The sequence below is a fragment of the Diadema antillarum genome, unplaced genomic scaffold (genome assembly GCF_040938485.1).
Source record: "Diadema antillarum isolate AM-2024a unplaced genomic scaffold, OU_Dant_1.0 seq00000577_RagTag, whole genome shotgun sequence".
NCBI classification, from domain to species: domain Eukaryota; kingdom Metazoa; phylum Echinodermata; class Echinoidea; order Diadematoida; family Diadematidae; genus Diadema; species Diadema antillarum.
The window spans coordinates 239322-264660 of record NW_027271512.1 but is presented as its reverse complement, the minus strand read 5'-3'; the positions used below and the strand labels follow the sequence as shown (position 1 = coordinate 264660).

The following is a 25339-nucleotide window of genomic DNA, read 5'->3' as shown; positions in this document are numbered from 1 at the left end:
GAAGAAGAAGAAGACAAGAAAAGAACAAAAATCAGAGCTTTGAATTTCTCCCCAAATGAGATGATGACCCGATAAACAATTTGAAAATAGCTGTGTTATCCAATTTTCGAATACTTTTTCCTCATTTTCCTTAATCTGTGAATCATGATATCTCCAAATATGGGTTAATCATGCAGTGACATGGAGACACTGTCAATACTCTTTTGCAAATTCATTAATCTTATTACAAAGTAAAATCAATATGGCATTAATCAATTATCATCAAATGGGTCTCAATATCTTTGCAATCTGATTGGCTAATTGTCATGTGTGACTATTTTTACTATCGAAAGTAAATAAGTGTCCAAAATCGCTAAAATCATTGCATATGTCATCATATGTCTAGTACTTCCAATAACTGTTCACACTGGATAAATGTCTCACTGCTACCAGACACATGACAGGAAAATAGGCTTAATTTCACTATTTTACTCTTGTGCATATTTTATAAAACAAATAACGCACATTTTATATATTGTGAATTTGTGGGAATGTATGCACTCCAAATCTCTGCATCATACATTTAGATTATTTCAGTCCCATTTCAAATGTATGCAGTGCAAATAACAATTTAGGATGATGATCCTAAGAGTATATCATCAATCACATAGTACACTGTGCAAACAATTTTCACAAGAGAAATTTGCTCTATCACCTCTTTGGCTGATCATTTTCTGTGAACAAACAAAAATAATCAGTTTAGTCTCACATCCACTTGAAGACTTCAATTATGAATGACATATTTTCCATGGTAATCAATCAAGAGCCCATCTCCAATGACAAAGAATTAACTCTGCACAGTTTTCAAAATGACTTCAGCAGAAAACTTCCCCACCCCATATTTTCTTTTTAAAGTTGTTGGCGCCCCACATCTGTGCCGATATTACCATTTGCCACTGGACTAGGAACACACACAAACACATCAAACACATCCACTCACACACAATTTCTGAGCTACTGACAGAGGCTCGATTCATAGACTATCGCCGAAATCCTCCCTGAATCCTCCATCACAGGTAATATCAAATGTTCTCCACGTGCTAAGACAAATTCATTCCATAATCTGATGGGAATACAATCCTTCCACAATGCACCATCGCCTCAGGGGTTTGGTGTGCCACTACGTGTGGGTGAAGAGCAAGAGTTGAGGAGTTAAAAGAGCAAAATTTTAGGGGGACATGTTTGAAAAGCTATTGCATGTATTGCATTTTTTTTTAATCAGACAATGAAATGTAAGATATTACAAAATGCTTAGACTGACAAGACTTATAGAAGATAGGGGAGATCAAAATTGACGGTGAGAAAAAAATGAAACATCTAACTTCCCTTCACTATAATATCAACTTAGTACAGTCCCACCTGCCCAACTACAGTACGTGTTGGTGGTTTTCAACTGATCTGTCATCTCCAGCAAGTGTTTGCCATGTTATAATTATTAGCTCATTGACATATTTCATAATAGATGGAAGTTGTAAGATTGGCTGTGCATACCAAACTTCTACCCATCTCAAAATGAAGGTTCACTTTAGAATTTTGAAAAGCATCAATATATATATGAGTCATTGATTTTAGTCCTGTTAGCAGTAGTAATCATTGTAATGTACATTGTATGACATTACAAAGATCAAACTTAAACCACCAACAAGACAGTCCTTAACTTCCAGAACATTCCTTCTCTTTTCTTTTTCCTTGTAAACTCACAATAAGAATCTGACGGTAGGCAGGATAGATACCCAAGTACCACCATGGTATGATTCAGAACTAAAATGTTCAAACAAAGTTTCAAAATTTAAATTTCAAAAGCAAAGATTTGATCTAGTACAATAAAAAACATTAAAAACAGCAAATTGAACATTTGCTGAACACAATATCTTTCATGCAAGTTGAAGAAGCCAATACCAAAAAAAAAGGGGGGGGGGGGAGAAATTATGCAAGGCTGTTAGATTGAACAGTATTAGACCACTACTGAAAATGGTCATATGATATATGAAAAGCAATTAACAAGTTAGATAGAAAAGAAAGGAAACAGATAATGAGGTCAGTAACAATATGGTATCCCATGTCAACAACGTTCATATTAAAGAACACATGGAGAAGTTTGTGTTTTGAATTCAGGCCTTTACGTCAAAATCAAAGCAAGCTGTGATTTCTATATCTTCCTTTGTAGGAATGGGGGTTGGGGTTGGGGGTTGGGGGTTGGGGATGGGGATGGGGGTGGGGGTGGGTGAATAATGTAAGGGTGTGATTTCCCAAGGTATATCATTGAACTTTACAATGCAAAATGAACTAATCCTCTACAAGTCTTGCTTCTAGACAGCAAATTCCTGGAAGCAAATATCTCAAATGAACACACAAAAGGCAAGTAAATGTTCTATGAATAGTGATATAGGGAGAACCGAATCTTCTCTAAGGGCTTAGCTATCGTACTGCATTTCTCTCAACAACAGCAAAGAAGACACCCTATATTTCCCACAGTAATGTAAACCTATTCTACCAGCAATAGTTGATTGGACATCAACAACTCTTTTTACAACATTGTTTTCTCCACTGAGAAAACTGCTGAACAGAAAACTCAGAAAAAAAATCAACAGCAAAAAACAAAACAAAACAAAACAAACAAACAACAAAAGACAATTCAAAGGCATTTCGGAAGAAACTTCGTATTAAAACATTTCTCATGAAACAAGGGGGCAGTAAAGTAATTTTACTTAAATCTAGGTGAGCTCTTTTTGCTGTCGTCTGTTTGAGTGTCTAGTCCTATGTGGAGGTCTGAGACTAAGACAGACAGCTGAGTGCAAGAAAACCAGCTGCGTGTACATGTAGTCACACCTGAAGATTGAACAGGAGAAAAGCATGAAAAAGACTGTACATTACAGACTACTAGTAGTTCAAGTGGGATGTGTAGACAGCCTTCTAACCAGGAGAAACACATAAATTGCATCTTTGCTACAGGTAGCAATATATCATTTTGTCAGTTGTAATTTGTGAATATCAAAAGACTTGCCAATTCACACCAGTAAAATCACTGACAAATATATGGCATATACAGCATACAATTTAGCTTGACAAATTAAAAATACAAACAAAAACAAACCAAAGAAAACCTACAGCATGCCTTATAGTAATTTTTGGCAATTTTAGCATTGTGTCTCCAAGACCTTCTTAAATTTGTTGTTGTTCTTGTTGCTGGATGCTGAGATTTTTGAAAAAAGAAATAAGCCTGCTTACTCTTTAATAATCAACATAGCAGTAACTACTTTCTGCCTATCAACCTAAACATTTGATGAGGGATGTGTATTCCCCAGTACATCACAACACAAACATGATTATCTTTGCATCTGGTCAGAGATCTTAGTGTATGTAGGATACATATACTCTTGACGAGTTGGGAATTAGGAGGGAGGGGAGGGGAATAGGCAGGAAAAGGCTGGGGCAGAAGACTACATGTTCCCAGCAATGAAAAGAGCAGCTGCCTGAGAAAAAGATGTGTGCCGACGACGACTTCGTAGCGGCGACACTGGTATGATCTGCCGAAATAAACGTTGGCCTGGAGGGATTGCAGTACAGTCTCTCTTTCCCCCTCTCTCTCTCTCTCTCTCTCTCTCTATCTATCTATCTATCTATCTATATCTTTCAGTCTTTTGATGAATTTCAAATATAACCCGCATAATGTCAGCCTCTGTATTATGTCAAACTCATATATCTGAAGATTAGGCCCCGGCCAATACTTCTCATTACACTGCACATCTTATGACCCCCCAGTACAATTCTCTGTTCAGAGCCACCTGAAAGGAATCATTTCAATGAAATTTCATTCCATCAAATTCAGAACTATTTTAAAAGTGGATATTTTTGCGCAACTAATTTTTCGCGCTGGGCTGGGTAAGAAGAGTTTCACATGTTTTTAATTCATTAGTGGAAAATTGAGCAAAGAAAATGGGATTCCATCGGGATGGAATCCCATTTTCTTTGCTCAATTTTCCACTAATAAATAATATTCATGTCTGGTCAGTTTTTCTGTTTGCGTTTGTTTTTAATTCTGTGGGATCCCGACATCAAGTACTGGAACATTTGGCAAGCAAAAATATTCACATGCTTTTATTTTCGCACTAGTTTGTGGTTGCGCGAAATGTGCAAAAATTTCCACTTTTACAGTAGTCTTCATGGCTGAATAAACATCAAAATCTTTCATTGAACTGATTATGCAAACTCTTAATCAGAGAGAGGGAGAGAGAGAGAGAAAGAAATGTCTTGTTCTCTGAAACTTAAGACTTGCTGCTGGTTTGAAAGCATTACTGTCCTAAATGGGATCAACCTACGTTTCAACTACAGATTTAAAAATTATTTGGGGAATAATGCTGAATCTAGAAATGCTCACCTATGCTTTATCTTACAACATTTTTGCTTCACAAATCAAATGTACCGTGAATCAAGAAATACAGCTATCCCTGTAGGTTATTAATATCCTCGACTGACACTTCTGTACTGGTACACTGCTAGGAATAATAAATAACTTTACTTGCGTACATTATTGTAACACAGACATAGATATTATATAACTTTCCAACATATGATTTTGATATGAAATGCACATGTGGCAATATTCAACACACCTGTTGAGTGAACGAAAAAGATGATTTGAATTTGATTTCAGTTGTGTTATTCTTCTGGAAATGCATTACATATCCAACACTGCCACATGGGCAGATAATCTCTTCAATCCATTGGCACACATTCACCTACTCTATCATCTTTTAATCATGTTCAAAAGTTGTTGCTTTTTTGCCACTTTTCTGACATATTCAACATTAGTGATAGGAAGAAATTGTTACACATTGGCGGTTAAGTAAATAGATAGCGGTTAAGGAAATTACCTTCATTACTCAGAATTCGTAAGGGACTAAAAACACTGTCTTATCTTTTCGTACAAATAACTTCTCACAGAGGACAAAAATAACTAGTAAAACACACTTATAAACATACAAACACACACATACACACTCACATAGAAACAAACACAATGACACATGTTCACACAAGGGTGTACACCCATATACACATACACACACTCCAGGGCTGCCAACTCTCACGCATTGAGCGTGAGACTCACACATTTTGGTCCTTTCTCACTCTAAAACTTTATTTCATTTGCATGCATTTCTGTTGATCTCACGCATTTTGACTCCTAAATTATAGCATTGGCCTATGGGAGTCTCACTCTCAACTAGTTTCCAGTGTTGGCAGCCCTGACACTCAACATGCACACAATGGCACTGGATAATAGGCATTAAAAAAAAGATTAATCATGAATTATATATTGCTAGACAAGGGCATTAGTCATTATGTCAAAACAAAAGAGACTAAGATCAAAGATCAATTGTACTTGTCAAAATAATACAGTGTATGATGTAAAACCCTGCTGGGTCTATTACACTCCAGTAAAACAAATGACATGATAACTCCATCTGTACAAGTAACTATGTGCATTGAATTAGCTAGGAATGGCAACTTGGCAAACTGCACAGTCCCATGTATTATCCATTCTGTTTGTATGAGATTCAATTATAGTGGCAACTTATCCGTAGTGCAAGAAAGTTTAGCACAGTTTTTTTTTTTTTTTTTTTGATTGCATGGCAAATTTAAGCGCCATTTTAGTATGTCTAGTCACTAAAAAGTGCAGCACCAATAAAACTGATCGTACGTTAATAAGAATTATGTATAGAACTTTACTTTCATTGATGGAACATTCACAATTTTCCACCCTACTTTGAAAGGCCTTACGGCAGATGCTCGGCAGCACGGTAGTCTCAAGAGGGCAGAAACAAAACAAAACATAACAAACAAACAAAACAAAAAAGAAGGTAGGGAGGGGAAGCCTTGTGAAATAACAATTAGGCAAGATATGACATACAAACTTAATGATCTCTGCATATGGAGAACCCAGATGGGAATTCTGACTGATATATATATACATGTAGATATAAAAGTAAAGATGTATAAGAAAGTAATATGTCTTCTCTCTGCCTGCCTGTCTACTACAGTATTTGCCTGGCTCCATAATGTAAGCCCACTATTAGAAAGCCACATCTGGCTGGTGAGACGATGACATTTAAGCAACCTTCAGACTAGAGTCACTCTTGTGCTTTGGGCTTTGTCAATCGAGAATTGGAAGAAGAAAAAAAAAGGAGGAAAGGATAAAAGAAAGAGAAGGATTTAAAAAAAAAAAAACCCTCCGTATCGGAAGATGCACTCACAGAAAGACGTATATATACAATGTAGTTATAGCAAACACACTCTTGGAATGAATGGACTGGGAAGGGATCAGGGGTGTGTTCACAGTGCTGCAATTTATGGTAGGATCATACCTAGCTGCTTGTAAAGAGTCTACCCGTTTCACACCCGATCTCTGAAGGGTGCTATATGAGGCATTACGAGAACCCTATTCATACTGAGCAAAGTGCAGGTTCTGACTCCTCCTCCAGCAGCCTTGAGCAGCCTTTCAGCTCAGTACAAACAGAAAGAATACGGTTAAAGGAGACCCGATCTGATCAGGTTCACAAACCCCATAGGCAAGTTGACTGGACAGGGAAATGTGGCTACTGTTTGGATTTGAAATGCAGCATAAGAGCATGAAATGTCTTTAGCTCTGAAGGGATGACACAGTCACAGTCTTTTTTTGGGGGGGGGGGGGTGGATGGGGGTCATGGAACAAGTCAGAAATGCATCTGCAGGCATTGAATAACATCATTTTTGGTTGCCAATTCTGAGTTAAAAATCAATCTATTCCCCCTGATTACGCCAGTGACCAATTCTGATAAATGGTTTCAGAGAAACTTTTGCACATTCATTTGTAGTTGATGTTTTATATTACATGAAAGAAGATTTCTGCACATGTATGGCATATGGTATGGTATATACATGATATGATATGATCAATTTATAGGACTAAATCTAATATGGCAAGAACTCATTATGTTTCATAATGTGCACAGAAAAGTTCATTGTACTATTCCTTCATACTCCTACACTAGTATCTACACAGCATATTCTCAAGCACACACCACATTGGGTAGATCACTCTAATTTTTGCTTGTCCGTATTCTAAAGACATGGAAGAATGTGTGAGAATAAGTGCCATTAGTCACCAGGACAACAAAATGAACGGTTTCACATCAATATAATATGTCGTTAATTTTCAGTTTTACATAGCGACAAGACTATAACTGAAGCACTGACACAGAGGATGACTCTTAATGATAGGGGAATGTCCTTTAACACCATCTACTTACATTCATGTTAGATAATGCTAATTTCAACTCATTCTTATCTTTCTCTCTCTTTCTCTTACAAAGACCAACTTGCATGCTTTAAGTTCTTTGTTTGACATAAAAACCGCAGCATCTGTGCAAAGCGGGTGCACCTGCCCCCGATGAAAGAGGCACGGTTAACAAATTTCCTGGTTTTGCAACATTCATAAGGCTCATTTGCATCAACGCATCATCTATTAGATGATACTTCAAAAGATGAGAATACGGCACTTAATATTTCACAATTGCTCTCGACAACCCCTCCTGCACTGAAACAGGGAAATGTGATTATATCTTTATGGTTGTGACTGTTTCAAAGGCAGCAGCATTCATAGGCCACATGCTCTTTCTCTTTCTCTCTCTCTCCTTCTCTCTGTCTGTCTCTCCATCTCTGTCTCTGTCTTTCTATATATATCTCAAAAGAAATAGTTGCCAGAAGATGAGCAAAAAATGTTGAGCGCAACTTGACCTGTATCAAGGAAGTTTCAACATTTTGAAAGTGAGTGGCTCTTAAAGCATAACACTTGAAATTTTTCTTTAAAATTTCTTACAGTTTTTAAACTTTTGGAACAGGAATAAATGAGGTAATTAACCCTAAAGCTTCACATGCCCACACACACACACACACACACATACGCGTCTATGCTGGAAACCGAGGACCTGTTTCACCCATAAGAATTTCACCACATAACCGAGGACCTGTGTGTAAGTAGGACTCTCGTCAATCGAGGACCTACAAACATGTACCCCTACATGCAAAAGCAGACCATTTGGAATGGTCTGCGTACCGAGGACGTCCTCGGTTCTCTGTGTGTCCTCAGTTTAAATATAAAGTTTGTATGTGTGTCCTCTTTTTACACCATGGGTAAGTGCACACACACACACACACACACACACACTCACAAAAAAAAAAAAAAAAAAAAAAAATTCAGTTCTGGACAACCCAAACAAATGCTTCTTAACACAGCGCACTGTAATTTGAACACCCTGTCAATACCTATCATTGCTAATTTCCACATGGAGAAACACACAAAGAAAAAAACATAAATATCATAGATGAAATACACTATTTATCGGTTTCCGTTCTCAGGTGTTATGTAATATTTGCCTTTGGCAACATGGCAATTCTTTTGAAACCTCAAAGCTTTCATGACAGTAATAAGATAGTGACAATCAATGCTGGTGCAAGAAAATGCATTTGCTGAATACCAAACAAGATTTATTACCCTGTGATTATTATCCTCCCTTTAACCTTTGATAGATGAGAAAAAATATTTCTTAAAAAAATGGATAAGTATGCAAAGATTAGTAACACAACATGACTGAGCATTATCCATATGTTACAGTTTATGATCCTTGTCACAATTTTCAAGGGGTGCTATGTTAGATTCAATGCACACATTAATGTGGTTACAATTTCCTGAAATTTGTCCAATTTTGCTGAATATTCCACATATCAACTTTTCACCCTACACCATTCCTTCATTGGGCATCATTCTTTTCATTGAATTATGACATCGGACTGCCGCAATGGCCTTGATGCGAAAAATTACTCCCAAGACAAATACTCTAAGAAAGTGAAGAGAAAATTACAGCAGAAGGTAAGATGTAATTCACTTTGATGGCGTTATGAGCATACCATGATATGAAACTTCCAGGCACCCAGTTTGAGCGAGTGCATTAGAATACATCAGAAACGATTCATCATTTCATGCATTAGGACATACAAGCTGCCGCAAGATGCAATTCCTCGCGACAGATAAATTCTCATCGTCTCTGACAAGTCTCGATTAGGGTGATTACTGGCACACGGAGAAGGGAAGTAATGGGGTAGGCATCGGGGGTAAGCGCGGTGGGGTCGACAACGATGACAGAGGGAAAAAAAACGGAAGCAGCAACACAAAATTATCACAATAGAAGGAGTAGAAATGGCAAATAATCAAGGACAATCAGTGAGTTTGAGCACAGTATATATCACAATATATGTAATGGTCAGTTGTGGTTAAGTGAATGGCATTGGCACAATATAATGGGGAAGAAATGGAAAGAAAGTGTGTACTAGCAAGGTGCAATCTGCTAGCACTAATACAGAGCTGTATGTATAAATAAGGTCCACCCCCCCCCCCCCCCACTTTTGCGCTATTGTACATACTGGACATTCTTAACGAATCCGGAAGACTGAAATTACTACTGACGTATAAACTCATTGAAAAGTAAGCTTTCAGGATCAATGCAAAATTATCAGTATTTCTTCATGCACCATATGCATTTAATTTCTCCTCTTCAAACAGCAATTTAAATGTATGGGACTATGAAAAGTAGCATGTTTGCATTCTACATTTCATAACTACATGACACTGACTTACTCACAGTCAAAAGAGGAAATAATTTCCTTGAGATCTCTGTAAGGGATATTATCAGTTTTTATTAGCCCCATGTACCAGTATTCATGTAAGGCCTATACTGGATCCCAAATGTTTTTCTCCTTTCTTGCCGCATGGTGGTCCCATAAATTTTCATGAAGAAAGTATTGATGTTTTCAACATTAGTGTTTGCACTTCTAGTGATAGTCTACGAATAGCAAGAGAGAGAGAGAAAAAAAACAAAACCCACACAAATTATAATGAACCAGTAGGGCCTACATCTGAAATTGCAATCACGCTACAAATCAGCCATGCACCATTATACAGGATCCAGAAAGGCATATGTGCAGATCAGTGATTACATGGAAACAAGTTGCACATGCATGTATTACAGGAAGATCGAGCGGTTGCACACAGGAAAAGAGTAAGAACAGACAGTGTGATGTGTTTCTTCATATGATGATATGACAATCACAAATAATATGAAAATATAAAGTGGAATGGCTAGATTACAATATACAGAAATGCAGTTAAATTATAAGAAATGAGGAGTAATGTATACAGATTGTTGTTCACATGAAGCGATGTTTGTTTCATCAGGGCAAAAGACAAGAGATACAAAGACAGACAGAAGGAGGGACAGAGATGGAGAAAGAGAGAGAGAGACAGACGAAAGTATGGATAAATGATAAAATAATTTAAAAGAGAGATAAATCATTTATCATGGAGAAAGGATTTAGAAAAAGATTTATACTGAGACAGCAGTAGAAACATGATGCATGACTCCACAGGTGAAAGATGGACAGGATACAAAGTTTGATGAGAAGCCAGGAGAAATAAAATAAGGAAAAACAAATGTAAATAAGCCAAGAGATACAGGATTTAGGCAAGAAGCATGTTATTCTACAGCTTAGAGAGCATTAAGCATGCACATTCAAAACATTTTCGACAAAGGAAAGAGGGGAAATTCTTTGCAGTAGCAAGGGCATTCTACTAGTAATGCACTCACACAAGCACAATAATAAGTATATAAAGTATATGACTGAAAGCAGAGAGGGAGAGAGAATTGGTAGTTCTTTGCAAGAGGTGGCTAAAATTCAACCTCATAGTACTTTTAGCAGACTCCTTCCAAGTCTGTAAAGATTATGAGGAGCAATTTCTTCTTCTTTTTCTTCTTTTTTGCCCACCCTAACCCCTCTTTATCCCGTAAATGAAGGTATTATAGAAAAGAAAAATCAAAGTTTTTGAAAATCAATAGCCTTCCTTATTCCTTAAATGAAGGCATTAAAGAAATGAAAAATCAAAAGTTTTTGAAAATCAATCAAACAAAAACAAATGAACACTGACCAAAATAAGAGTCCAATATGCACTTTGGAACAAATAATGAAAATAGGTCACTGCAGGTCATAATCTGTGATGCTTTATTCAACAACAAGAAATCTTGTTTGCAATCCATAGTTCATTCTTTTCTAATCATACCCCCCCCCCCTTCCTCCTTTACACAACAAAATGATGTACAACCCTCATGTGACAAAAAAAAAAGGAAAGGCAGTTATGTTAAATGCAAAACGAGAAGAGAATTTATATGTCATGCCATATTCACATTTTCTTCAGTAAAGTTGTGATAATAATGGAAGTTATTTTCTACTTTGGTCCATAGATTCCACTTACAAAGAAGAAGAAGAAGAAGAAAAAGAAGAAGAAGAAGAAGATATATGCTTCTCTTCTCTATCTCCACCTCATGCAGGTTAATCTGTCTCTCTCTGTTACTACATTAAACACACAGGCACGACAGATCAAGGTATTATTGAGTGCGACTAAGGCTAGATGTGAATACACAGGAGTGCAGGTGTGCGATATACTCGAGTATAATGCAATATTTCGCTTACTTCAGTACATGTTCATGGAATTGGAGCACTGTGGGGAGAAAAGAAAAGGATTAAACGAAAAAAATAAATATGACAGTTGAGAGAACAAAATAACAGAATTTATTAATGTAATTATCGACAAGCTCATTACATCAATATACTCCCTTGGCACCTGGAAAGAAAAATGGAATAAAAAGAGCAGATAGAGAAACATACAATATTCAAGGGAAAATGACAAGTATTTTACACCTGGAAAAATGTCATCAAATTATCACAATAATTCTTTCATAGAAAAAGAGGGTTGAAAAATAAAAAAGGAAAGCAATCACCTCATTGCCAAGATAGGTAATGGGATACATTTCAGTTGACATGTCCCTTTATTAAATTGAGGAATGCAATATTAAAAAGACAATCTCATTTGTTTTGTTTTGTTGTTTTTTTTACTTCATGACATATAACTAAAAGCCGGTGCTACAGCGATACACTGACAGCATATGGCTCTGGTCTAATTACTCTAATTACTTGATGCTTTGCTGGTTCAAAAAGAAAAAAAAAAATCATGAACACATTTGGGCACTCTTAACAAAGAGCACAGACAGTAATAAAAATAATGGACTTTGGAACATTGCGATATTGGAGAGTAAGCAGACACTGAAATGGTCATCAGTGATATTATAACTGATCGAGACTGATAACATCTCTGGAATTCATTTCCTTCAGCATTTGTTCTTAATCATGCAGTTCCATACTATTCTCCATATTCCCCCCCCCCCCCCCCCCCCCCAATGAATTACAAAAGACACCAGTATTTCACGCACTAGTCTAGCTGGCCATTTGGGCAAGGAACTCATACTTTATAACGGGTAAGTGGTCTATTCTCTATACTTTCCCCCTCAACTCCGCCCATGCAAGCAGCAAAGTGGGTTTGAAGTACCCTGTCTATAATCAAAGGTAAAACATGGTTCTTTGTAGAAGGGTTCAAAATTCATCTTCCACTATTTGGCATGCAATATACCACAAGGGTTTACCAAGAAACTTGCCTGGCTGATGCAATTTGCCAGAATAGTGGTGGTTTAGGAGCATTTTGAGATCAGAAGAGTAAACTGATCTCAATTGGAGTCCCCAGCCTATATTCCTGAAGCACCCTTCTCATTCAGAAGTGGGTGGGTAGAATATTACATGATGATCTACCAGTAATATTTCCCAACAAGCTGTATTTGATTTACTCTCACCCTGAAGATCGATGGATACTGACTATCGATGGCCCAATTTGTCAATTATCAATAATCAATCATATAATGTTATGAAGCGACTATAACTGGGTATATGTTCTCAGATTGCCATACTGTGGGCGCACCTTTAGGCCAAAATCATGTTCTCATGGTGTTACTTCACATCGCATATATGTCCATTTTCAAGCAAAAATTGACAGTTTCACAGGCATATCCAAACAATGTTTTAGATTTCAGCGTCCGAATGAAATTGGGAGGTGCTCACTACGAGTAATCTGCTGGTCTCAATGCAAGACACGCCAACCTGAATTTGCTAAGGTTGTTCAAATCACATCCAAGGTTTAAACCTATTCCACGGACTAAAGCAAGCATGAAAATGGGCATACCCAATACAGGCATGTTTTAGCACCTGTTCATTACTGCATGTTTGTTGGTGCACGCGAGATGTCACTTCTACATTTCTACAGGGGGGCATTTCATGAAGCGTTCTGTCAGACAAATTTGTTGGACAAATTTGCTCCCAGCCCATCGGATGCAAGGATTTCAGTAGCCTGTAGCATTTTGTCAGAAAAAATATCTGAAAAATTGCTTCATGAAATGCCCCAGCTCTACAGTTGAAATTTGCATTATCCAAGGAGCAGATATTAACTACATGTACCTCTGTGAATTTCACCCATGGAGTTGAATTTCCATGCAGCCAGAATACAGCCCAATGAGAAAATAGTGTTTGACCACATGAAGGGCCCACTCCTCCACAGTGTAAGACCTTTGGGCAACCAGTGACTGACCAAAAATCAGCAAGCTCTCTCAGCAGTCTTCCTCCTCACCCCCCCCCCCCCAAAAAAAAAGATTGTCTCTGGAGACCCTGAGCATTCATTTGAGGGACTACAAATTCTCAATGACCTCTCATTAGTTCTACAGCAACCTCTTCAGCATAGCATAAGCTCCAAATGGTCCTCAATTATTTTTGTAACAGCACTGGTGTGGTCTCTGTCATTTTTCCACCACTTTTTAACAGATTTTGATATCTGCACCATCGGCCTGAAAAATTCTCTGGAATGATGTGTCTGTTGACTGATTGCTGATACAACTATGAAAGACTAGTCAGTCTACTGAGTACTTGATGACACACTGTTGAGGATTAACTAGCTGAGGGTCTGGTTTGACCCAGCATGCCCTGTGTTCGTTCACACGAGGTCCTGAATGGCGGGAAAAGCTCAATGTGCCAAAGGACTTTCCCCTCCAAAACCATATTAGAATGGCACTCAATGGGATTTCTCCTGGTGTCCTCATGAAGCTTATATTGTCATGAAATTACTGTATACATATATAAAAATATCTTTTGCAGATTTCTTGGTACTACTGGAAATGCACAAAATACAAGACAGAAATACTGTACCAGTATCATCGTATGAGTTGCTATGGCAGGCTGATAAATTTCAACTTTTGTGACCCCGAGAGTCGGGAGAAGGCATACCAGCCGAGATGGAAGGAACAGAAACCAGTCCCTGGATTCGACGAATAGAGCTTCTTTTGCTCTTAGGCAAACAGCAACAACTCGACAACCTTTGCTGATAGTTTAGCTACTCGGGAGATCAGTCCCTAAGTGCACAACAATATTTGTGATTAACTGCTCTAGCTTTGCAAGGTCATGACCGCTTTTGCCCGAGAGTCAGTACGGCTCTAATCATCTGCTTTCATGTCACTTATTGTCTACCTTACAATGTACTCTGGCCTTTACATCTGGAGTCCAAGTCCATCTCAAGTCCATCCTTATCTCTGTTAATGGCTTTTGTTTTGTCTTTGTGTGCTACCAGCCACTGTAGTCTGTTCCAGAGTCTGTTGTTTCATCTTCCCCTTTGGCCACGTTCACATCTGGTGGTCTTCCCATCTCGTTATCTACTCTGCTATTGGATGTCATTCCATACCTTTGTGAAAAGGGTCGTACCCGACAACTTGCCCAAGGATTGACAAGAAAGCACAGAAAAAAATGGTGCAAACTGGATACCAAGTAGTGACATTTGTAGACTGTTCAGCTGGCTGAGCTGGCTTGTTACTACAAGATCCTCTGGGGAAAAATTGTCATAAATTTGAATAAATTACAGAAATGGCCCATTTGGTCTTTTAGGCTTCTCAATCTCTGAATTTTTTTTTTGTCAAAGACTGTCTGCCTCTCCAGGGGGGTGTTTCATAAAGCTGTTCTTAAAGTTACGAACGACTTAAGAACGACTGGTGATCAGTTCTTTTGCTGAATTATTGAAATTCTGATAAGTATAGCACATCAGAACTGATCACCAATCATTCTTAAGACGTCTGTAACTTTAAGAACAGCATTATAAAATACCCCCAGGGCTGCACACTAACCCATTATATTTTTTCTAACTAGTCTGACCTGTCTAGCTGGCACTGGACCGTCGGACTACTGCCAGTGTGCAGTGTTGTGCCTGTCTATCATATAGTTGATGCTCTGAAATGGCATCCTACGGCTGGCTTAATCCATCTCTAGCAATACTACAGGTTTCCTTCCAACGTAGCCTCCTGTTCATCAATGTGGTACTATCTCTGTCTGTGGGTGTACATGTCTGTCCGTCTGTCTGTCTGGTATATAACCTTCCTCCCTATTTGTTAAAATATGCTGCTTTCCCTCTACCTTCTGCCCCCCCCCACTCCATTTTGTCTCTTCTTCTACAGCTTTTCCACTCATTTCTGTCATTAATTTCACTCTATCCTTTTCCCTCCCCTTCACCCTATCCCCCCACCCCCCCCCCCCCCCCCCCCCCCTTGGTGACTGCATGGTCAACACATAACACAGCACAACACCAGAGCTAAAACCCCAGTGTAAGAAAGACAGGGGATTATAATGGGGGCTCTACTCCTCCAGACAGTGGACACCTGAGTTTGCAAGTTAATCATTTCCAGCAATGGGAGTGCCTGCCTCACGCACACACACACACGATAGTATCAATCTTGATACCCGCCGCGCTGATTACGCCCGCACAAGGAAAAAAAAAAAAAAAACAGCCCGCAACAAACCATCACCCTACCCATGCAGGAAGAATATATAACCCACTTCGCACGGCAGATTAGCTTTCCAGAGCTCGCCACACGTGCACAGGACATCCTCTCCCGTGTGCTAATCTGAATTCAGCCTCTTTGACAGCTACAGCAGTGTCTGGACGACAATTTATGAGACAGCAGGGAGAAACATTAGGAGGGCTGGGGTTTAAGAGATGGAGAACGGTCAGACAGATAGAAAATAGAAGGAAAGGAAAGGATGAAGAAGTGAAAGATGAGCAGAGAGTGGACAGGATGAGAAAAAAAAAGAAGAGAAAATATACAGGGTACAGGTGGAAGACTGAAGGAAAGACAATATCAGGGGGAAAGGAGGAAGGAGACACCACTTTGATTAACCCTTTGAGGATGAGCTGCTCTAACATGTATTTCCCATATACAATTGCGCAGTTTACTAAGGACTAGTCCTCAACGGGTTAAAATGCATCTAAGTTGTCATAGCATGGTGGAAGACAAACCCGATATAAAAACTAGAGAGGGGCCGTCAAAGGCGGCAGACCCACGCCTGAAGTACAAAGTCGGGGTAAACATAATGTGCATTCGGTCATCTACCAGAATTCGGTCACTTAATTGCCAGTGTGCTTTATCACCAGCCAGTGAGTTCTACCAAAGATCGTACACTGACATCGTTGACTGAGGTGTACGATCTTTGGTTCTACAGTCACATCACACGCAAAGTCACATCATTTCACATACGGTAACACTCATTCACAACAGGAAAGTCCTTTAGTCTCCTCCAAAAATCCATCAAATATCCCAAATTCCACCGTCAAAAGTGCAGAATCGGAACTTTTCCAAGCGCGCGCGAATTAAGTCCAGTTTTAAGAGTATTGTCTACGCTACGGGTCGCCGAAAAAGCGCTAAAAATCGAGAAACACGCCGTTTTCTTGCGGGATATTTTGATTATAGCAAGCCGAGAGTGTGATGATATCAAAGGTCGTATGAGTGTACGATCTTTGATGGTATCCACAAAAGCGCAAAAGAAAAACAAAATTTACGTACCCCCTAAGCAATTACCCCTATGATTAGTGTCTACGGGAATTATTCAATGCAAGGGTTGAATGCAAATGTCTACTGCACCAGTATTCGGTCACCAACGAGCGCCGCAACGTCCCCGATGCAATTTTGCACCAACAGTGTAGAGCGCGATGCATTGTCAGCGGCCTTGCACACGCATTGACATTGAGCGCGCATATCGTGCAGTGTGACTGCGACCGAGCAAATGCTCCTCCAACGAAAAAACAATCAATGTTAATTTGAAAAATCATCAAAATACGGGCCAGTTTGTGGCGACGGAGAACGAACTTTCATAAATCTAGAAGGACATAGTCCCTCAAATAGGCCTAAACGTAAATTTCGGAATTCTTACGAACATTTGAGCAGCGAAGTCGGATCGTTTGGGAGTTTATGTTTTCGTATGGTAGCGGAAAATCGCAAAGTGAGAAACGGAAAATTTTCGGAGTGGTCACTACTAGTGGGGTCAAAACTTCAAGGTCACACAGAATTTACAAGGGTCAACCGATTATCACCAAAATCTAATTGATTCTTTCCTACCATTATCCAAACATCCCCTGAACATTTCGTGCAAATCCGTTTACCCGTTCTCTTGTTATCTTGTACACAAACAAACAAACAAACAAACAAACAAACAAACAAACAAACATACGGAACCCTTTACATAACCCCCTGCCGATTTTCATCGGCGTGGGTAATTAGTCAAGCACGATATATATTTTAATCAGGATCATATTCCTGCAGGCACACCTTATTAAATCCATTCACACCGATAAAATACAGCGATGACATCACTAACCGCATCATTCTGACAAAGTTGCATAATTTGCATCTGTGTGGTAGAAAGCTTCTTCCCGACAAATCTGCTCAGTTGGATGTGACTTTAATCTCAAGGACCCCAAAACCTCATCTGGAGGGTCTCAATTTATCAAAGATTTTAGGATAGCAACTCTCGTAATAATAACAACTTCTTGAAATGACAGCCAATCAGGAAGCAGAATTCTAATCATTACCATGGCACCTGTCATTGGAGCAAGATTTGTTACCATGGCAACTTTCTACGAAACAGAACCCAGGTCTACTACCCATCCTCCTCATGGTTCTTGGAATCACTCAGACAAAACAGGTCAATTTCTGTCAGTCGCAGTCACGCAGAGAGCCTTACTGCCTGCCGAGTTGATTAATCCTTGGGCCGCACCCACAGTAGACCAGGGTGAGATGGTTCTCAGTGAGGAGCGAGAGGAGGAGGAGGAGGGGGAGGAGGAGGGGGAGGAGGGGGAGGAGGAGGCGGAGGGGAAGGAAGGGTGGAAGGAAAGTTTATCGGCTTCCTTAATTCTCAGACATTTTTCTCAGAAACCATAATCAGCCAAAACAAAAATGAGTAGGTGGTTATCATATCTAAAATCTACTTGTTCTGTCAGCTATCCATCACATAGTCCAAACATTGCCACTTTTCAACAAGAGCCTGTGCTTGCCAGTTTGACATATATTCTGTCTAGATGTTCAATATATCACTGACCTGCACTGGGTACATGTATGTACACACAGTATACTCAGACCAGTTTCATCATATATCAGAAGTTATACAAACTTTGCTAATATGTTCAAGACACACATACATACACACACAAACACAAGAGGACGTTCTGGTTCGATATACTTAATGATGCTTACGTTGCTGTTGTTGTTATTTTAATTTTTAAGGCGCATGTCATTCAGTTGTGAATATTCATGCCTTACCAAACACCAGGCTTTAGCCTCATTCTAAGACTACATGTTTCTTTTTTTTAACTTTTTACCTTGCATGTTATCATGAATACTAAAGTTTTCATTTCATATAGACATGTGTCTCTTGAACGACATAAGAAATGGTTTCATCTCAAGGTTGAACATGACGTTAAATGTAGACTTAGACATACAATGTACAATGTATTTTTCACAAGCAGAAATGATAATCAGTTGTTTCATTCTTTACAAAAATGTAATAATATTTTGCCTGGGGTACATGCACCTTCACAAGCAGAAATTCTATTTCAAGACCAGCTTGGGAGTCACAAACTGTGCATTGATCTATCACTATGTTCAAATACAAATGAAATTTAAACATGAACATTAAGACCTTGATGACCTTTTCAGAATGTGAACAATCTTCTACGTCACTGAGATGAAACTGTACATATATGATTTGTAATATAAAATATTGAAGCCATGGAAGGGGGGGGGAGGGCACCTTCCATAGAGGTATTCTTGTGCATATTTGAGGTATCACTCTAATTTTTATAGCTAATAAGGCAGTTTGTGTGTATGGGTGAGTGTGTCCATTTGTGCGTGGGCATATGTGATTCAATCATAATTTTTTTTTTTTTACTTATTCTGTATGAAAATATTATGCACAAAATATCATTTTTGTCTCTTGTGACCAAAATGATGAAATTTTGTTATTTTGAACAGTAACTCCAGTTTGAATAACCATCAGTGACATTATTTGAGTGGAACTGAATATATATCACTGAGGAAAAAAAAAAGGTGTGTCAAAATCTTTTCCTTCTTGTCCCTCAGATCGTATTCAAGAGTAAGAAACATTTTTCATGTCATCTAAGATCACATCAGGAAGAAATATCCCTTCTCAGACCTTCCATGCTTACAAAACTTTACTCTGTGCGACTTCATTTTATTTTTGCAGAATTTGCCATTGAAAAAGTGAAAGTGCACAATTACGTGGCTTTCTTCCCCCCAAACATGACAATAATGAATTACCACAAAAGCCTGTGACTAATCTCATTTGCATCAATTTTGGAGAAACCACGAAATCTGTTTTCCAGCGGTCTAAATAGTTCTAACTGGATAAAAGAACAAACAATGAATTGCAGAGACTCAAAAGGACTCAGCAAATTAGCAAATGGGAAGGTTAGAATCTAAGTTTCTAACTTGCACACTGTTGTGTTGTTGGTTTTTTTTTGGAAAAAACAAAATATAGCAATAAAAAAAGAAAAAAATTGAGGCAGATTAAGTTAGTTTATGAGAACTCTATGAACAGGCCTGACATATCATACCCTGCTTTACTCAGTTTATAGATAGCATTTTTTTTTTTTTTTGAAGCCATATTTCCAAATCTATCTCAAATTTCATATGTAGACCTTTTTTTAAAATCATTTTGTAATAGAATGGCATACTTTAGGTCAAATTTTCATTGAAACTTCCAAAGTCACTGGGAAGCAAAAACTTCACCCAAAATCTTCCTTCTGTAATGCAGGCATCATCCAGTTGCCTACGACAACAAGATACCACGAACATCTGCAGCTCGCAAGAAGACAAAAAAAAAAAACACCTTTGGGAGTACAGTTCATTGCAGCTGCTGAATGCTGAATGAAGACTTACATTGCCATGAAATACTACAAATCTTGAAACTAAAAATTTTACAAATCTCATATTCCATACATTTTTAAATAAACTGTCACCAAGAGATTCACATCTGGAGTAAACATGGAAAGCTTTGCTCAAGAAGCATGCCCTGTGAAAAGCACACACCCCACTCACTGAAAAAACAAAGGCCCTCACAAATCCAATAGAATTCCAAGGTGGCAATGCCGTATTTCCATTAATTTCCATAATGCATACAGAAAAATGCTATGATAATGACAGTGTCATAAAGGGGAAAGGGGGCAAATTCTTTTTATCTAAGCAAACCACACACACGCAAAGCTCGCTCCTTTCCTCTTCTTTTTTTTCTCCTGATTTTATTAAGAGCGCCCAACAGCTAAAGACTTTCTAGGTCTTTCCGTCACAATTGCATTTCAGCGACCTTGACTTTCAAATTACTGCTGCTCTGTCTCACCTCACAGTTGTATGGTATCTTCAAATAGCATAGAGGGAAAGAGGCAAAACAGATTTTCCACCTCACGACATTCAAGGGCAGTGTTTTTGTCATTCCCACCCTCAGCATCTCACAAAGTGTCCTCCTCTAGCAAAACGAAACTGCTTTGGAAAGGGGGAAAAACAGAGCGTGAGGAAAAATAATTCTTTGCTAGACAAACATTTTCCTTGGCCTTCCTTCTGTCTTTCAACTGCAGGGATTAGATATAATCAGCAGCCACTGAATTTCAACAATGGGACATCTGCTCCTGCCTACAGAGTGGACTGGAATGATTTCATGCATGATTTATAATGGATAATATCACCAGGGCAACCATATACCGAGGTAGTACTTATTGATGATTTGTTACAAATGGACAGTTTATAAAATGACACTGAGACTGAAGCACTCACAAGTACATAACCCATTTTTTTTTTTTTTTTTCAGGAGAACTATTCGTAGTTTCTATGTGGGAACAAATTAAGGCAATTTTTAAAAAATGTACAAAGCAACCAAAATGAAAACCAACTTGAAAACAGAGTTGCTCTTCTACTCTTCAAACAGTTGTCATGCCATATTCTGCAAATCAATGGGTCACTTGAGTCAACTATGACGCATTGTAGTCTAGTTTGAAGGCTGGAAATGCCAACTTTTCCACACACACACACTGTCCAACTTACAAAAAATGCATAAATAACCCCCCAACCATCCCCATCACCCCATCATTCCCCACACACACCCTGCTAGACCAGTGGACCAAGTGGTTTGGTCATCTGACCACCTATAAGATGGACAATTGCATCGACTTTGTTGGACTGTAATCCAACGAAGAGAGAGTACAAGGCAAAGATGTAGGAGAGAAAAGTTAAAGAAAGTTTTTATAGAAAAGTGCCCAGAGCCGTGAAATCAGGCTCTATGCTTTCCAGTGCAACAAAAGCTTCAAACAAAAGATTTCTGATGCGCCATGCTACATTGGGAACCATGGGATTGCTGGACAGAATGCAATATGAATTGCAACCAAGAGGTTACACCTTATCAAACTGTGACATAAGCAAGGGGAAAAAAATCAGACACTTCCCTCCCTTGAGCAAGCCAGCAGGAAATTAATGTCAAATTATCAAAAGTCAGTTTTACCTTGGGAAAATTTGACTAGCAAGTTTCCAATTCTGAGTTTAAATTGCTTCCCATCTTAGCTATGTCATCTCTAGTGAGTATGAGCTTCATATTATTCCATCAAAGAGAGCCCCTTCTGAATACACCCAATAAAATATGTATTCTGACAACCACAACAGAGTAAAAAAGAAGAAAAGAAATACAAATCTAAGCCAGTGGGCTGTGTTTTTTGTGCATCTTTCTACTTGGCTTGGTTGAAAATGCTGCATTCTCCTTCAGACCCTTTAGAAAATCATATCAGCTTTTTTACTTATCTTTTTATCAAGAGTTTACAAAGGACCTCACCTTTTTATCATGTTCATAAGGGGTGATGGCATAAAAATTGTTTCAAAATTCAAGATCTGACTCTATGATTCCTGACACTATAGTTTCCATTAAGAATGTCTTCGCCCACCAAATTCAAGAATCCTCTTATTGCTTGCATTCTTTTATTTCACAGAAATTGACCTGTATTTCACTTTCATTTTAGCCATCTGCTGTTTCTATCATGTAATTGTTTATTTTGGTCACAAAATTTCATAAACCTCTAGAATAGTGACATTTGAAAGTGATCGTTGAATTGACCATACATCCTACAAGATGAAAGTTAGAGTTTCAATATCAAACTGACATATATATACTTGTAATGCTTTCTGATTTAAGTGCAGAGCAATGAATTTAATAAATTCCTTCTAATACTTTTTAAAATCCATCTGATAATAATCTCTGCCCAAAAATTCTTATACAACCTGATGGGCCAAACACACGCCCCAATGCCTTCGTTGGTACTTTTTGTTTCAGCAATCCAGCTCATTTGCATGTTTTTGACGCAAAATACACTTGCTTCCTAAGCCACAAAATACACAACAAATAGATGCCTATATGTGACCCGCTACAACAAAAAGGTCCTAAAGTCGCGCACGGTCGAAGCCGTGAAAATCGAGTTTGAAGTCAGAGCATTAAAATTGGTCAAAACTTACGATTTTCTGATTTTGATATATTATTGGAGTCTAACATGTCTTCTATCATCTGTCGAAATTTTGAAGCAAAATGATCAAAGGAAAGACCAAAAAATAGCATTTTTCTGAGCCATGTTATTTGGCGTTTCAACGAAGCAGATACTGGTTCGAAAATTTGGATTGAGCGCCACAGATAGGTTCCGCCCCTAACAACGACCAGAGTGATCTCATTGGTCAGTTTGCTGCTTGCTGCTAAACGAAGCGTGAAGCTCGCACACTGCCCAGTCGACTGGTGCGTGCGGGCGGGGTGCGCTACGCTCAGCCGCTTCTCACATCCTGGTTACTGATTGGTTGGTGAGGAGACCACCGACGCTGATGTGCTTGAATGAACTCTTCGGGGGTTGCTAGGGCTTACCTTCTATTGTCCAGAGGTGAGAACTGACTTTCGTGTCCCTTGATCGCGATTGCGTCGAAAGGAAGACTTTTAGGGCGCTTTTCTCGAAACAGTGATTTTCCAGACATCTCGACACGCTCTCTTTTAAACATCGATATCTCCGCAGCCGATTATTTTTATAAAATGTGTTATATATCAATTTAAAGCAGAAAGATTAGGGGATTATATCATGCAATTTTCAAATAATTGACCTCGCCCGACTTTAGGATCATTTTGTTGTAGCGGGTCACATATAAACAATCAATGACAAGATATAAGCCTTCAAGATAATTCCAACAGAGACTTTCATCTGAAATTCTGAGCACACAATTCATCATGCCTTGCTAAAAATATTTGCTGTATGGATTCATTAAAAAAAAACACAGGAAACAAACAAAAACACAATTCAAGACATACATTGTGGGATGGGAAGATTTGTCTGCCAAACATAACAAATCTGCCCTTTAGTTTTAATCACGCTAGATTAGAGGTGGCTACGTGACGGGCTGGAAGGCCAAGGTTAATCCAGTCATTGTAAATTCCACCCGCTTAGAGGCAAATTTAAAAAACAAAACAAAAACAAAAACAAGATATTACTAGTGTGCATACATTGTTGGAAGGTGTGTCAAACATGCAGCAAACTGGGATTTGAAAAGTTATCTCACTTGTGCTTATGATAATCTCACCTTCATCTCATTTCATGCTTGCTCACCTCAATATCCTAATACCCCTTCTCCCCCCCCCCCCCCAAAAAAAAAAAAAAATTCTAACTGCAGCACTGAAGCAAAATACTTCACTGAGAGGGCGAGTTGGTTTTTTGCTTTCAGGCTTTGTGGCATCGCAGGCGGCACGACCAACGAGCCGGATATCACCCAGAGGAAGGGAAACAACAATCCTTGCCCTTATCCACTTTATCCCATGGCTTCACTGATGGATAAAACCCCAGGTTTACAGTTTGCCAGCCCTGCACACACACTTTGGCAAATCATCAACTACGCTTTGTGAAAATAATGGAAGATCATGGTTAGATAGATTATCAAGATAGGAAGACAGACAGAGAAGAGAGAGATAGAAAATAGAAAGATACAGAGATAGGTAGAAAGATTGATAGATAGATAGATGAATAAATATAAAGAATAGATAGACAAATAGATAGAAAGACAGATAGAAAATAACAGATTGATAAACTTGTATAGGATAGATCTAGACAAACAGATATACAGATCAGCAGATTGATATTTGTCAATCAGTTTGCAAAAATCTATTGAGACATGATACATGTCTTTAACCCAATGAAGACTGGTTCCGAGTAAACTTGGGCAGGTGTCTATGGGAAACGTATCAAAATCACCTCATCCTCAATGAGTTAAAAGACAGAACAGAAAAAACATCAGCATATTCCAGTTGATCTGATGTTTCCCCAGAAAGATAAAAGAACAGAGATCTCTAGTAAACAAACTGACTACCTGAGTGAGTAGAAGTGTACACTGCATTCTTCTGCCAAGTACAAATCAATGCTGATATCTGCTTTGACTTCAAAAGGGGATGCAATAATCCTGACAGGCTTCAATTCTTCTATTCGACATTCTGAGCAATTAGAAAAAATTCAATCTCCCATGCCAGGAGAAATAACTCTGTGGAAGGACGCAGAACTAAGTTAAAGAAAAGCGAATACTTACACTGTTGAGGAATCTTGTCTTTGTGGGGGCAGCCAGACAGGCTGTGGGTGAGAAACACAGAAATTCCACGGTTAAGACCTTGAACGTTCACAGCACATTTCACATTTACTGTATGTAGAGTTTCAGAGCTCAAGTTTTGTTATGATTCTATTGCTTCAATCAGGCCAACATCTCAAAAGAAAAAGAAAATCAAACTTCATAAGAATTCATGAATCAAGTATACTCATACCCCTCATGAAAGCTATGACATCAATCTGGACACCACTCTCCCCATTACTACTCATAGATTGCCATATTTAGTGCACCTACAGGACACAAGGCTGGATTTGGACAGTTTTTAGAAGTGAAATGTTTTGAGTACCAATCCA

General features: G+C 38.5%; 1 protein-coding gene across 1 annotated transcript in view; it reads right to left on the bottom strand.

The window, feature by feature from the left end:
* Positions 1 to 25339, bottom strand: part of LOC139735421 (uncharacterized) — a 139467-nt gene that overhangs the window by 25474 nt on the left and 88654 nt on the right. Inside the window, exons 9-10 of the mRNA XM_071646174.1 lie at positions 24972 to 25012; positions 11599 to 11626 (exon numbers count right to left, since the gene is read on the bottom strand). Of these exons, the coding sequence (XP_071502275.1) occupies positions 11599 to 11626; positions 24972 to 25012 (69 nt within the window). The remainder of the gene's footprint in view (positions 1 to 11598; positions 11627 to 24971; positions 25013 to 25339) is intronic.